Raw genomic sequence first — 16,857 nt, 5'->3', positions numbered from 1 at the left:
CAGGGAGTTGAGCGTGGGCTGCAAGGTGTGACTATGATTGAGTGAGCAGATCATGATGGAGAGGAAGGGGTATGGGTGGCTGAATTGCCAACACAAGAAGGTCAGAGAACTAGCACTGTCATGGCAGGGCAATGAGAACAATCTGTCTTCAGCTTGAGGATAACCTGTGAGTTGATCAGGATCAGGTGAAAAGCATACAGGAGACCCGACTGCCAGCTGAGATGGAAAGCATCAGTTAGATAGCATGGACTAAGACCCCCTGAAGAGCAGAACAGATGACATTTCCCATTGTCCCTCACAGCAAACAGGTTAATCATCGGTATGCCCCAAGCTGCGAAGATGATCCGGAGGATGCTTGTCTTTGGAGACTACTTGCGACTCAGAAAAATTCCTGCTGAGATGGTCTGTGAGAGGATTCTGGACACGAGGCAAATGGCTGGCTGTTGGAGAAATGCTCCCAGTGATACAGAACTGCCACAACCTGATAGCCTCTCAGCAGGGCATCCTGGAGCGTGCTCCCCTTGCTTGTTCACGTAATAAGTATGTGAACAGTTGAGCCCCGATATGGTCCAGAAAAGCACAACATACATTGTGGATGGCCCAAAACTCCAGCATGTCGACATGCAGTGAGGACTCCTGCTCCAACCACAGACCCTGAACTTTCAGCAACCCCAGGTGTTCTCCCCAACCCATCAGGGAGGTGTCAATGACAACAGATATGTTTAGTAAAGGCTGGAACCCCCAGCAAATCTTCTCTGGAAGTGTCCACCTCTGAAAGGAGTCCAGGACCAGTTGAGGGGGATGGACCAATCTGCCCAGGTGATGAAGAGTCAGATGGTAAATAGCCCTGGGTCACATTCGGAAGGGGTGAAGGCGCAACCTTGTGAACTGGACCACCTGCAAGCAAGTGGACATGTGGCCTAAGAGCTTCGGGCACAACTGAACTATCATGGAAGGCTGAAACTGGAGACTGAGACAAAGGTGGTGAATTACCTGAAAATGGTTGGTCAGCAGAAATGCTCTCAGACTTGTAGAGTATTAGAGCCCTAATGAACTCAATTTTCTGAGTGGGAACCATAGTTGACTTCCTGGTGTTTAGCATGAGACCCAGATGGTGAGGAAGCACAGTATAGTGTTGACATGAGAAAACTTCCTTTCTGGATCTGTCCCTCAGTAATCAGTCATTCAGGTATAGGAAGATGTGGATTCCTTTCTTCCTGAAATATGCTGTCATGATGACCATGCATTTGAAAAAACCCAAGAGGCAGAAGAGAGTCCGAATAGAAGCACCATATACTTAAAATGGCGCTCTGCTATGATGAATTGAAGGAATTTTCTGTGACCTGGCAAAATTGCCACATGCAAGTAAGCAGCCTGAAGGTCCAGAGCAGCAAACCAGTTGTTCTGAGACTATGTGGGGTTGATAGTTGATAGAACAATCATTTGGAACCTCGTGTATTTGATATATTTGTTAACACCAAATGTGGTTGAGATAATGAAGATCAGGAATGGATCTTACCCCTCCCTTGGATTTGGGCATCAGAAAGTACTGGGAATGGAACCGGTGACTCTGGTGTTCTGATGGAACCTCCTCCACTGCTTCCGAAGCCAGTAGAGAGAAAACTGCTTGAGAAGCAGTATCTTGTGAGAGGAGTCCCTGAAGAGGGACAGAGAGGGATAGTGAGGAACTGGATTGTGTAGCCTGTGACATGACAGTGCTTAGGACCAAGCTGCCAGTGGTGATCGAGCCCCAAGCACTGTGGAAGTGGGCCAGCGTGTCCCCAAATGGTGGGAACGGGGAGAACGGAGTGATGATTGGAACACTGCTCTGGACCAAAGAATCAAAAAGGGTGTTTGGGGGGCACCAAGGGAGGGTGGGTAGATTGGCCAAACCCCAGACTTGACTGTCTCCTCCTATGGGATCTATGCCCCTTTCTGGGATAGTGTCACTGTCTTGAGAGAGAGAAAGGCTGTCCGAATGTGCACTATGGATGATACTACTGCTGCTACTGTTGACCATCGTAGTGGTGCCTCTGCACTGCTGATGTATTCACCCCTAAGGACTGTAGGATATCCCTAGAATCTGTGAAGGAATGCAGACTCTCATCCATCTTGGCCAAAAACAGTGCTTGGCCATTGAAGGGCAAATTCTCTATGGCCTTCTACACATGGGGAGCAATGCCTGAATTCTGTAGCAAGGAGGCCCTTCTCATGGATTATCACTGAGACCATCTCTCTGGCCAAGTATCCACAACATCCAGTGCGGACTGAAACAAAGTCTTAGCCACCAAGCAGCTTTTAGTGACAAATGCCTGAAATTTCTCTCTTGAGGCTTTGGGCAGCTGGTCTGCAAACTTAGACATAGCCATCCAGTTCATAAAGTTGTACTGAGACAGCAATGCCTGCTGGTTAGCAATCCACAAGGAAGAAGAGGTGTAAATATTCTTGTCCATCAGGTCCATTCATTTAGAATCCTTATCCTTGGTAGAGGACTTAAACCTGCTCTGTTGGGCTCTATTGTTCACCACGGTTATGACCACAAAATTTGGGGATGGATGGGAATAAAAACCCACAAATCCCTGCACTGGAATGAAGTAGCACTTCTCCATGTGCTTTGCTGCAGGTGGTGCCAAAGCCATTGTGCTCCAGAGGACTGTAGCAGGCTCAAAGAGTGCATTGTTAATATGGAGGGCAACTCTGCCAGGGGTAGAGAGCTACAGGATTTCCACTAACCTGTGGGCATTCTCCTGCAAGAATTCCACTTCAACACCAGGGATGCAACCACATGTCGCAAAAGGTTCTGGTATGCCTTGAAATCCTCTGGTACTGAAGAGGGAGGAGAGCCCGGCACTGTGGAATTGTCTGGGGATGAAGATGAAGCAGCTAACTGTGCCAGAGCCAGATCCTGCTCCAGGACTGATAGACCCATATGGGACAACTCTGGAGGCTCTACCAGGAGAAAGCTCACCAGTGCCTCGATCTGTGGCACATCAACAGTCACCACCACAGACCGGGTCAGTGATCTCGCCGTTGAGCGAAATGATGAATGGGATCTCTATGACTGAGAAGTATCCCACAGATCCCTGGAAGTCACTAGTGTAGATAAGGCATTGATGGCCAGTAGGCCTCGGGCCAGAAGCCACCATCCCAACCATGAGATGAACGCCAATCCTGGTATCCACAGCACTCCTTGATGACCGATGAGGGTCAGGCAATGGAGAGTGAGAGGAGGAAAATCCCAACCTGGATGCTGAAGAGTTCCAGGCTTCAGGGAATAAAGGTGGAGCCATCCACGAAGGTGCCAAAGACTGTCCAGGTGCTAGGGTCGTCCCTTGTGCTGAGCCTGGCACCAGCTCCACTTCCACTGACTGGGAAAGGGGAACAACAGGGTACGGTGCCATCAGACCCATAGGTTCGGCAACCTGCCCAGCCAATGGGCCTATAAAGCCAATGGGATGTAGCCCTGGTAAGTCCTGGAACAAGGGCAAGGTTGGGACAGAAAGGCAGAGGAAGTCCGTTGCTGTCTGATATGCGGCCAGTGCAGAAACACCTGGTGCCAGCATTGCCCTTGCTGGTGTGAGGCTAAATGGATGCCCTAGGGCTGGAGCCAAAGTTAACTATACGGGGTCTCTGACCTCCTTGCACAGTACCAGGGAGTGGTTGATGGGACCTGCTCCATCCCATGCACCAGCATTCACTCTGTGCTGATTCATGTTCCTTTTGGAGGAGGAAGACAGTCCCCATGTGACCTGAAGCAGCTTCAGTCAGTTCTATGCGACCTTTTCCTCAGGACACTCAACAGGGAACAACTCCTCCATCTCCTCAGAGAAGTTGCAAACTCCAGGACACAAAGTGGCAGCACTCTAAGAACCTGAGGGCAACTTCCAATCTGATAACCTGTTCGAGCAAATGCTGCTTCAGACGAAGATCCCTCAATACCTGAGTCTGTTTGGTGAACAATCTGCAAATTGAACACCATTTCTTGACATGGGCTTCACCAAGGCCCAACAAACACCATGTGTGGGGATTGCTCCCCCACACGACAGACAGTGTTTAAACTCTGGTGAGGGCACCACCAGGAAAATACTTAAACTACAGCTAACTAACATTAAATCTAATTAACCCTGTCCTAAGGGTACTAATTAACTATATATAACTAGAAAAGTCACTAAAAATAGAGGGACACGGGGGTAGGTGAAAACCACATAGAACTCTGACTCCAGCCATGGGCAGTAAGAAGAAACTGGGGGGTGGGGGAGTGTCAAGGCAGCACCACCTCATATTGCCAGAGAAGAAGTTATGTCATGAAACCCAAATGCCACCTGCTACAGGTACTGGTAAGCAAAATTCTCTGGCTCTGGTGTGCTGGACACACACACACCTAAATAGAATACATGGCTGCATCTACTTGAAGTAGTTCCCTCTTGCACCAATTTATTCAACCTACAAAAGAACTTTGGTGCACGTATAAAGCATTAACTGAGCAACTCCAATTAATATAAATGGAAACTGTGCTGTTAACTTTTCACATGTCAAACAGAAAATATCCTATACAAATTTTTTTGGTGCTCACCCAGCACCTGACTTCAGAACAGAAGCCACAATATGCGTATCAGCTATCAAATCAATCCCCCTGAAATGAGCAAAAAGAAGTCCGGCAATTATACCAATAGTTATTAGAGGATATGGAAATACTTTATTTATTTTTATAAATAATATTTTTTAAATACTTACATTGTGGTAATGCCTAGAGGTCAACCAGGCTGGGGTTCCATTGTGCTAGGTCCTGTATACATAGTATAGTATAGTTTAGTAAATGACAGCAAAAGGAAGTTTCAACACATTTTCACAAGGACTGATTGCGGGACATATGGATATGATCCTAAAAAAACAACACTACCAAATGAGTAATTTCAACACAACACAATTTCAATAAGCCTCCAAATGCCAGCTGTATAATATCGCTAAGATCAAAGACTCAAGGGTGATTTTAATCCATTGGTGTATAGTATACATATACAGCCATAGCTACAGATTTCCCAAAAAAGGAAATAAAAGCACTTTATATACACTGACTTAATGGATTAATATAAACCTCATTTCCCACTATTTCCTTTGAATTGCTGATAACTGCTCCTCCGCTCTTTTATCTGATGTTCTCTCTGATGTACACAGAAAACGCAGCATAAGTGTTAAAATGGTACAAAGAAAGCTATTTACTCAATGGGGTGTTGAAATCATTCAATTTTGATGGCACTTAAAATTCCTATTGGTATTTAAGAATAGCCTGGGAACTGGAGGCAGGCTACAAACAGAGCAGCTTTTCTCTGCCTTAAAATCACTTCTAATTTTCTGAGAGCAACTGTTTTATAGTAGCAAGGAATGCGAAACAAACTGCAATTAAATGTTCTATTTATAATCCCTATTCACAGAGTATCTTTCCTCAAAATAGCTCAAGTGCTTTCCACTGAAAAATTATGAATAGAAACAAAAATAACAGTCCACATGAGTCATGTGGTTGGGAGGCAGCACCTCCACTATTCACCGCACTTTCAATACTAGAATTGGAATGAACCATTATGGGACCAGAAAACAAGTCCCAATGCCTGGATGCCCAAAGCCTGTGCTGCAGTTATAACTTAAGTCACATACTTGTTACCCTTTTGAAGCCTAAGATACAGCTATGTAAATAGTTTGTTCTCTCTGCTCTGCACTTTTACATTTTTAGGGAGTCTTTCTGTCTGCAAGGGTAGCTACCATTTTGTGAAGCACAGTAAATATTGCGTATTACAAAGTAGGCAGCATCCTATCCCATTTAGACATTTGTTCTGTTGTCTCCTTCAATCTAAAATGTCATGGATGAATATTCTTGCTGTTTACAGAATGCAACTTTAAAAAAAAAAAAAAAGCCATGATCAATGGTCACTATTCTGTCCTGTTCCACCTCTCTCAGGGCTCCTCTTTCAATCATCTTGAGATCCAGGCGATAAGATGATACTATAGTTTTCATAATTATGCTGCTTCTTCCTTTACAAAAAGTGAACTAAGATAGGCCAGTGATTTGAAAGTATTCTCCAGGTATTACACAAAATGAGCAGCAGTGGGTAGTGTGATCATCGTACCTGACTTGATTACAGCAAAGGTTCTCCACATTTCCATTGTGTAGATTACTTTGTAAGAGACAGAGCATCCTTCTCAACCTTCAATTGCACTGCTCGGTCCTTAACATTTTTAAATTCTAGACCTGCAAGGAGGTCTCCGCAGACAATAGACAAATACTTGAGAAAGAAAAAGGTTAGAACTAATTAAGGTAGTGAAGTTGGAGGTAAAGATATAAGCCATATGTTTAAAAGGAAGTGAGCAAAGGAAATCAATAAACCTAAGTGATAACCATACCTTTCTTTCATGTAATGGAGCTAAAGATATGCCAGTACATTTCTTTTAAAGTTTCCCCCCAAAATTCTGTCAAGCTGCCTTGTTTGTCAGGTGTGGTAAGAGCCTAGAAATCCAAATACACTGTGGACATGCTTTATAAATTTACTTGATGCCTTTTTCTCCTAACAAATCCAAAAGTGCTTTACAGAGACAGAATATAGCAGCCATTCTGTGTAAGGAAAATAAACAAGCTTTGGAAATTTTAGGTCTAGAAACAAAGGATAGCTTCTTTAACTGAAAGCACTGGAGAATTTGAGCTAGATAATTACTGCTACACTGGAATTTGACCAGGAACAGGACTTGACACCGTTTTCCGGTCAAGAGTGCTGAGAGCTTTTAATAAGCCTAGGTGGGATGACTTTGGCCTGTATTTATGCCTCATATTAATCCTGAAAACACTTTGTTTAGTGCTTATTACTAGGAGGAGTCCCATTAACAATGCTAGTCACACTATGTGAAGACATATACTATTATGCATAGTATTTATTACCATGAGTAGCCCCATTAAGAAAGCTACTCCACAATAATAGAGCTACTCAGTGTTTTCTGGCTTGCACCTTGCCTTTTGAAGCACATACCGAACTCCCTCTAGGTTGCGCTGAGAAACTACAGTGGATGATCAGATTCTCCTGGCAACTGGAGTAGCTTTGTTAATGTTGCTGACTTATACCAATGTAAAATTAGTGCACAAGGAGATTTATGAAATAAAAGGGTACAGGTAATTTCTATCCCTTTTAGGTAAGGTAAACAAACAAAGTGTGTGTAAAATATTAAATATCAGCAATTTGACATAGTTTCAAGCTCTTCCTTACCTAAATTTGACTGAGTTATTATCTGTTTGCTACCTTGCAGTCTTACTGTTAGGAATCAAGATGAAGAGAGAGCAAGGAGGACATCCCATGAACTCAGAGCAGAAAGTATTCCAAACTGTGAGGAGAGGTATCCTTTCTTTCTTTGTGCATTATATATAAACAGCTAAATCTGCAAGGTAAATGGTTTGAAATGCACAAATTACTATCCTGTCATTCATGCACCATCTGTTTAAATTCAATTCTCAGTCATCTCTAGCTGAATGCTGCTAACATTCCCACACTAACCCTTTTGTTAATTCAGGGCCTGATCCAAAGCTCATACTTAAAAAAAAAAAAATTGTATTGGGATAGCTTACGTTATATGGTGGTACAATAGCAACAACAAAATAAAGAATGAATCTCCCATTCCCCTACAAGCCTAATGTTTTCATCTCTCATTTCTATAACTTTATGAAAAACTTAACCAATCCAACTGGTAGTGCCCAGCTTTAAATAAAGAGTAATAAACAAGTGAGAACATAGATCCTATCACTAGTCAGGCAACTAGTTAAATTTTGCTATCCTCTCCTGGGTGCTCAGATGCTATCATGGGGACCTATACAAACCAAGATAGAAGTGAAGCTTTTGTGGTAACAGCTATAAACATATTAATGTCTGGGCCTTCTCTGTATGCATATTTCTACCATAATGGTGACATTGACTGAACAAAAAGACTACTGTGCATTTGAAGCCTAAAAATATGTTCAGGGGTTGCATAAAGGTTTTTTGTTGTAAGTTAGCTTCAAGCATTTCTTTAAAATAAAGCTAGTGTAGTCATCGGCATATTTGATCACATTTTCAAGAGTAGTTTTATCTTCCACAATCCTCCTATCCTTAAGTTTACTAGAGCTTCGCAGCAGGTGACGTATTGGGTATCAGATAACAGTCTGACCTACTATGCATTAGACTCATGTAAAGCTCACTTTTTTTTCTTTCAGTAACAGCAAATGCCTTGTGTCTAGTGACTGTATTCTGAGTAACTAGCATCAATATCTCCTTTTCCTCTCTCTCATTCAAGTCCAACTCCTACTCTTGAAGAAGTAAATGCCTGGGCTCAGTCATTTGACAAGTTAATGATCACTCCAGCAGGCAGAAATGCTTTCCGAGAATTCCTCCGAACAGAATTCAGTGAAGAGAACATGCTTTTCTGGATGGCTTGCGAGGAGCTAAAGCAGGAATCCAACAAGAATGTCATAGAAGAAAAAGCAAGGCTGATCTATGAAGATTATATTTCTATTCTTTCTCCAAAAGAGGTGTGTGACCCTCCCCAGCTCATTCTTTAATTCTGCATTGCACACTGGTGGTTGTAACATGACTTAATAAAGGCAGAGACAGCTAAACCCAGAAATACAGGTCTTTTGAGGTTCATTAGTAATAATTAGGCTTGGCAGAATTTGATTTGTTTGTTTATAACTGACAGATGAAAATTAATATTAAATTGATATTTAATTTTCACATATGCAAAATCATGGATATTAAGCTTCTTTCAATTTTCATCCATTTACATTTTCATGGTTGGGGAAATTAGGTCAGGATTATTTAATGACAGTAGATCCTGGGGTTCAAAAGGCTAAAGTTTTATAACTATTAAAACACGTCAATATACAAGTAAATATCCTTAAATCCAACTCTAAATTCTGAAGCAGCATTTTTCTTACTTTGCCTATCTGTAAATTTTTACCATAAATTAATGGAAATGTTTTTGTTGATTTGTGTAAACAGGGAAATTGATATTTACCAATAAAAATCTAATCCTTCCAAGCCTATTAATAATGGAGACTTAGAAAGTGAAGGCTTCAGGATGTTGAAACTATCCTCCATCTTTCCTCTTAACAAACAAAGCAGCTCTATAAAGCACTCATGTTAGAGGCCTGTAATTCCTAGGCATAACAGGACAAAGAGTATTGTCTTTGCTTAAATAGTCATGTTTCCCAAACAAGCTAGTTTTTTCTTAGCAGTAAAAAAAAAAAAAAAAAAAAAAAAAAAAAAAATTGAAGCCCTTAAAACGTGTTTAAAATCTTTAACTGTAATTTGCCATGAAATAAAGGAATTGCTCAGATATAATGTTTGAGGACTACTGCTATACAGCAAAAGTTCAAGTGAAACTTTCATTTATGATTAATTTAACAGATATACAAAGCTATCGGTCTGATATTGGCAAATATTTCATCCACTGAACATAACACTGGAACACGGTTGAGTTTGTTTAGTTGGTTTCTTGTTTAAAAGGACTATAAACTCAAATACCAGTCAAAAGCTTATTAGCCACAGTGGTGCAAAAAGCACTGCTTGTATACAGATACAAGCACTATTGAAATCTAAATGTCTGTTAACATATCTTTCAGACTGCCAATTCACCAAAATTTAAATTTTCACAACATCGCTCTCATATGGAAGCATGATATAACTAATTGCAATTCATGTGTAATTCTGTTCTTTAGCAAAGGGATTTGCTTAAACTACATTTCTGTATATTGCAGCTTCTTTCTAAGTCCTGCGGCTATGAATTTAGCCTCTGAGACAACACATATTCCCAAGGAAACAAAACCTATTTACACAAAAATTAAAAATTCACTGCACTATTAAGAACCTAAGAACGCCCATACTGTGTTAGACCAATGGTCCATCTAGCCCAGCAGTAAGCAGAAAGTTAAGCTGGAAAAAAAAATTCCAGCAGTATCCTCAGAATTTAGCATTAATTGGATTCCAGACTGTATTGTTTAAAGTAAGGCTGTCCTTGTGTCCTCTGCCATACACAAGGAGATAATTTCATCCAAAGTTGGAAGTGATAAATATACACAGGCAGAGAAAATGGTTAAGTGAAACCCTTTACACTTTGTTTGATGAGTGAAGATTGAGGGCAGGATTACACTACTGCTTAAATCAATCTAACTTGCGTTGCTCAAGGGTGTTAAAGACACCCCGAGCAATGCAAGTTACAGCGACCTAAGCGCTGTCCAAACCGATGCTATGTTGACAGGAGACCTCTCCCACAGCTGCACCAATGTAGTACTTCTAGTATAGACCTGCTACGTGATAATAAAAAGAACATTTTTAAGTGGGTAGAGCTGGAAAAGTGTGTGTGCTATTACCAATATCAATAAATGCTTTTTTAATACACAGGTCAGCCTGGACTCCAGAGTAAGGGAAGTTATCAACCGAAATATGCTGGAACCATCACAACATACTTTTGATGATGCACAGCTCCAGATTTACACCTTAATGCATAGAGACTCCTACCCACGGTTTATGAACTCTGCTATTTATAAGGACTTGCTTCAGTCCTTATCTGAGAAATCCATCAAAGCATAGTATTTTTATTAATGTATTTATTTAAAAAGCAAACAAACAAACAAAAAAAACCACAAATGGAACTCTGGGCTACATCAACCAACAGGGAATTTAGAGTTAATAGGCTATCTACCTGAAAACAACTCAGGCACATTTTAATATGGACTGTCAATGTTTTAGCCTTCAGAGGGCTCTGACACCAAAAACTAATTGCGGCCTCTGATCAACCTAAGTGACTTCGTAAAGGAGAATGTGGAGATAGTTCGGTGTTAAAAAAGTAGTATTTTTACAATAGCAGCATGCACTCAGACACAAGAACTCTTATAGGGGAAGTTAAAATTACCATTCGGGGAAAGAAATAATGCTCCAATTTATTTTTTTGAAATAGTGTTAGTTGTGACTGCTCTTACCCTCCCCCGCCACCATAGGGAAATCACTGTAGAAATAGTTGTGCTGTTGAGACTTGGGCTACACTATACTGAAGCCTCACACTTTATAATAGTACTACCTGGCCATTACTTAAGTAGAGATGGTACTTGTCTTGGAGTGGGTACCTAATACATATAAGCAGTGTGCTCATGGAAATCAAATACAACCACCTCAAGTTTATGGAAGTAGTGGTTGGAATAATTCTGCCTATAAAATTATCTTATTGAAAATTATTATTTTACTCTCAGTCGACTGAAAACATTTTTAAGTTGAGACTATTCATATTCATAAAAGCTAAAGAATTTAGGAGAGGGAAGAGTCTGGGCATTTATAATCTAAATAAAGCACAAGAATTCTCATGTGTTGTCCTCTTCATTGTACAGGCAGATGCGAATAATGGTAATTAATATTTCAGTATTTAGTCTCAAGAGATCTGTAGTTGCAGTCATTTTGTGTGTTCATAGACATTGAAAATCCTCCTAAATTACAAGCCAGATTGTTTGGGGGTTGCCTACTTCACAGGTGATATTCATATACTTCATAAAAAAATCAAGATAAAACAAGCTTCCAGGGATATGGCATTACTTCAGACTCAGCAAATCAGTATTCTTCCACAAGCTTCCTACATGCATTTATAGTATCTCTAATATATTGCACTTTGTATGTGCAGCCTAATGCTTTTTGCCAAGTCTCATATCTATTAGCATACGGCATTTCAACACACCTCAAAGTTGTTAACATAACTAAATCTAGAAAGAAGTTAAACAAATTACCTCTAAATACCAGTTTATAGAACTATTTTTAACAGAGTTGATTAATCTATAGTAGTTAAGAAAAAATACACTGCAGTTTTACTGTAGACTTCCCTTCAATGGTACTTTCCTATGTATTGATTTAAATGAATGCAGTGAGATGTGAAGCAGAAGGCATTGGGGAGGAGAAGCATGGTGAGTGAAAAAAAATCACGTCTTTAAAAGGGATTCATATAGATAGTTTTGCATTGCTTTTTCTAGAAAATCTATTGTAATCTTTCTCCAGCCTATCATCAGTTCTCCCATCCTGGCACTATAATACAAACATTAAACTGAAACTCCTCCTCACTGGGGGAAATTCAGACACACACTAATTTATTTGCTTATTCAATGCACCATGCAGGAGATGTGTTTTCCTCTTTCTGCATTAATCCTATTAAAAAATAATGAGCTTTGTCTCTACAGACTATCAAGGGAGAAGACCTGATACAAGGTGAGCTGTAAGCAACAGCTGTGGCCAAATAGTTTCCATCATCTATTTCTTTGAACACAACAATAATTAAGGTCAGTTTGAAAAAAAAAAAAGTTAACAACATTTAACAAGTGAAACTGAAAAACACTGCTGCCAGCTCCTTTGTAGGATTGGATGATTCAGTTAAAAGGAAAAGAGGTCTTCTAGGTCACTGGTTAAAATCTGGTCCAGGTCAGTAGTGACTGCCAGTTGTTACTAATATAATACATTTGGCTGCTAGATGTCAAATTAGAGATCTCAGACAGTTCACTGACATATCCACAGCCAAAATCACATTAATAGCTTGCACTGCCTATTAACTGGAATGCTGGCTAGTAGTCTCAGTGCTAGCCAAAGATCAAAATAGGTGTGTTGGTGAGGTAGCACTGGGAGAACTTGAACTATCACTGACTACGTTGTACTTAAGCAATGTATTAATTTGGTTAGGTCAGGTCTTTCAGAAGCACCAAGCTGACAGAAGAAGTTAAACTAGGCCACCTTCAACTTGCTAGAGAGATCAGACATGCATCAGAAAAGTTCAAAGCTGTGTCATTTCACGAAACTGATAATGTAGTTTTGTTCAATGTTTTCCCCCATCTTTTTAAAGATACCTTATTAAGAGCTAGGAGACAGAGCAAATGGGCATCATATCAAATGCAATGGGTTCCAGCCTATTATACTAAATGGAAGAGATTTACTCAAATTAAAAGGATACTGTCCAGAATTTTAAAAAAAAATTATCAGATTATTAAAAGTGAAAGTATTTTAAAAATCTAATTTGCTCATTTCTACTCTTGTTTTTACTTTTTGCATTTCACTTCACTTGGACAATAAGCGAGACTGTCAGTTTCCTGGGAAATTAAAAGTTCAGGGGAACATTTCCATTCATTTCAGGTGCGGTTAAAACACACCCTTCTGTCATGCAATAATTCCAGGATGTTGGAGCTAAGTCTCTTGACACATCCCTTAAAAGTATTAAATATTTAGCATTTCATTTTAACAGAATGTTATATGTGATTAAATAAGGTTAATTAAATCATACATAAGGCTGCTTATTCCCTGTATTTTGTTTCACTATTCATAACTATGTCCATAAACTCATCTCTGGTGAAATACACTAACCTTTTCTAAGGATCAAGTTTTGGTCCCATTGAATTAGAAAGTATTAATTATATTATGTATATAATTGTTATAATAGACAATAATTGTTACAGAAATATAAGGACAAAGTGATCATATCTACATGAGTTATACAGAATAAATGAAGTTAAAACCATTATCACAGAATCAATATATCCTGGCTTGAAAAATAAACACTGCTGTTTATCTTGGCATTTATCTAGCAGCAGGACATCATTAAGCTGCAATAACCTTCTATTCCACTGGTACTAGCTTTAAATGGCTGTACTTTATATACCAATAATTCCCGCAGAACATTCATGCTGTTAAAGTGTATTCTTTTCATGACTCTGCTAAGCAATATTAAAATTGTATGGACCCCTTCAGCCAACACATTAATTCCAAATTCATTAGTACAATATAATGAAATACAATACACTAAACTTCTGTATGTTACACATTTTAAATCACAAAAATTTGTTCCAGTAGCATGGTATATCTAAGTGTCCTTTCGAGTAAGAGAGGGCACTTTGAGACACAAAGAATGACCATTAAAGCCTTCTTAATATGAAATTTTAAAACAAATAATTAACCCTGAGAAATTGTTTTTTAAAGAGGTTCAACAGAGAAAAATCTTGTTTGTGATGAGACGGATGAGCACTAATAGTTTTAAACTTGTTTTAATATTAAACACATTACAGTAGCTTTAAGGGGACTGGATGACTCAATTTTAATCAGCAACCTATCTGTTTCAGTAGAGAGTAAGGCCCTCAACTTGTCCCATTGAGGTCAATGGAAGTTTTGCCCAAGTAGTTGCAGGATCAAGTCCCAGAAGCTGTTTCTACCTATTGACTGTAGCTTTAAGGCAAGTGTCTCTCATTCCAGTTCCCACAGGATATCCGCAAATCACCAATGCCAGTATCACAGTTCAGATTCTTGTGGGAAGTTTCACAAAACTGAACAGGCATGGAAAGTGAATTATTATTGTATCCTCAATCCTTACATGTTGAGGGTAGACAGAATGTGAGGAAGTTCATACACTCCATGATGTGCCTCTTCTGTAACCAACTTAGATTTTCATGGCTGTCAAAGTCTAGTTGGCACCCAAGTCACAAGGACTACATTTGTTTAATACCATTTGTTAGACTTGTCCTTTCAGAAGTGCCCCAAAACAAAGGACAGACACACTGACACTAAACATCTATAATTAAAGTCAGTTTGTTGTTGTCTAAGGCAACTTGAAATTAAGATATTTTCACAGCTACATAATTAAAGTAGCCCTGTAAGTTTTCACTGTAGGTTAGTCTGTTCACTTTAAAAGGTCAGTTTAATTTTAAAGACCTTTCTGAATTAGAGCAGAAATATCAAGCAGAGTCCAAATTCTTTCCATAAAATTATGCAATAACCTTTGAAACATTTGAATAATTTCCTCTTTTATAAGCAGATGTATCGGTACGCTAAATTCTTATCCAAATTTATTTTCCCTTCCAAAAGAATAGTCTATTTTTCTCTTTCAATGGGAAATACTTTAATTTTACATTACAAATCAAGCTATTTAGCAAACTGTGTTTTTGGGGGGTCTCACAACTTGAGCGTTTTCAGAATTTAGCACCACTTCATTTGAAAGCATGTCTCCAGCAGAACAGAGCAAATAATCAGCAAAAGAAAAATTCTGTCTGCCAATTCCAGTTAAGGAGTTTATTCTCCAGAAACTAAATGGATTTACATGAGTACCTACCCACACATTCCTCATGCACTGACAACACAGACCTTCCCCACCCCAAAGCTTAGATGAATATAAATATAGAGGTTGCCAAAAATGTAAGAATCTTATGTCCTCTAACAATGCTAGATTTTTGCTAGATAGCACTTGCAAAGTGTTTTAAAAGGTACACTGTCAAACAACGGATTCTTTAAAAAAAAAAAAAAAAATCTTTCTATCATCTTGGGTAGTGAAAGACTTTAAAGACAATTTTAATGATTTATTCTGGTCTCTGGTTTGATCATTGGTATCAATGATTCTACATATCAAAATAAAGTTAATGAGCAGTTCACAAGAACTAATGCCATTTATATGAATCGATGTAAAATAATATTACTTCCCCAACCACTTTATCTTTTTATCAACTGGTTTACTGACCATCATTAAAACAGCCTATCACAAAATGTCTTTGCTCATTCAGAAAGTCTAAAATAAACTCTGGTATCAAACACATAAGCAAAACAAAACAATTAGATCAAATTTAAACAAACTATTTAAGTAATTTCTCCAGAAATAAAATCTAGTAGTAGTAATATACAGGCTTTAGGGCAGCACAATAAATTGGACTGATCAATGCTGGTTACATAAGCAAACTTATCCAAGCATTGTAACAGAAGAGGTCAATAGATCCATTAACAAAGTTCCAAATTTCATGATCTGATTTTAAGCACTACTTTGTAAATGGTATATACAAACCAGACAGAGCCAACAAGTTGGAATTTAGATACCACAGCAGATTTGGTATAATTAAAATGAAGTTAGTTGTCCTTCCTCCCCACAAAATTAGTAGGAATATGCCAGTAAGAAACAAATGCAAATTTCATTCATACATTTTTAACAGAGTTGAGAGGTAAAATATGTCTGGTGGTATGTTTCAGACTGTAAAAAAATATACAGTACATTGTTCACAAAGTTAAGAAAAACAATTCCATTACCAAAAGTTTATTGATAAAAGTTTAATGTCAACTTACTTATAAAAATGAAAAAATATTTTAAACATACACCATACAATTGAGCATCCGGGCCCTACTGACTATTAACTATAGGAAGGCATTTAGGAAGGGATGGTTGTGTCAAAAACCAAAAGGTTAACTCCAGGGTTGTATGCTGTTTAAAAAAACCCAAAAAAAAAAAAAAAACCCAAAAAAAAAAAACCAAACTCATTTTCAGGAACCTAGATGCTTGGCCTAGTTCTTAAAGCTAATTACAAAATCCTCTTTCATACTGGTCCAGATGTCTTGAAACTTGTTTCTTCTAACAGAACTGTCAAAAGAAAATAAATATTTTATGAAGTATCTGCATACAAGCTTATTTCTAGCTCTTTGCAAGAAGGAAGAAAAGAAGAGACATTGTGCTCTAAGATTACTAGTTAGAGCATTTGCTTACATCCCTACCAGAATTTCTTTATTCAAGAATCTCTACGGGGATTGAAAATCTTTTTATGTTCATTAATCCACAGTGAGTGCTAAGAAAAGTTTATTTGGTCCTGAAGCCATTTGTACTGGTATACACGAATTTCTAAACTTGGCAGGTTGTTAAATACCTTGAAGTGTGGGTTGGATCCAACAGTAAATAAAAGGGCAAAGAAGTATATGTTAAATATATAAAACTTCAGAAAGATGCAAAAAAACAAAGGAAGCTTTTCCCAGCAATTTCTTTCCACTGACATGTTTAGCATGGCAACATGCTTCTTGGGTGCTACAATAG

General features: G+C 38.8%; 2 protein-coding genes across 4 annotated transcripts in view; one reads left to right on the top strand and one right to left on the bottom strand.

Annotated features, from left to right (window-relative positions):
• The window catches only part of RGS20 (regulator of G protein signaling 20), a 39,986-nt gene extending 29,388 nt beyond the window's left edge, over positions 1-10,598 (top strand). For all 3 annotated transcript variants that reach the window (XM_067553776.1, XM_067553775.1, XM_067553777.1), the window contains 3 exons: positions 7,288-7,374; positions 8,305-8,539; positions 10,410-10,598. In XM_067553776.1, the coding sequence (XP_067409877.1) occupies positions 7,288-7,374; positions 8,305-8,539; positions 10,410-10,598 (511 nt within the window). The remainder of the gene's footprint in view (positions 1-7,287; positions 7,375-8,304; positions 8,540-10,409) is intronic.
• LOC137156760 (acyl-protein thioesterase 1) overlaps positions 10,428-16,857 on the bottom strand; it is a 112,821-nt gene continuing 106,391 nt past the window's right edge. The window contains exon 17 of the mRNA XM_067553780.1: positions 10,428-16,413. Coding sequence (XP_067409881.1) covers positions 16,405-16,413 — 9 coding nt within the window. The 3' untranslated portion in view covers positions 10,428-16,404. The remainder of the gene's footprint in view (positions 16,414-16,857) is intronic.

This window comes from Emydura macquarii, unplaced genomic scaffold (assembly GCF_026122565.2).
Source record: "Emydura macquarii macquarii isolate MOO-44397 ecotype Brisbane River unplaced genomic scaffold, CSIRO-AGI_Emac_v2 contig_1477, whole genome shotgun sequence".
NCBI classification, from domain to species: Eukaryota; Metazoa; Chordata; order Testudines; family Chelidae; genus Emydura; species Emydura macquarii.
This window is presented reverse-complemented; position numbering and strand designations above follow the sequence as displayed.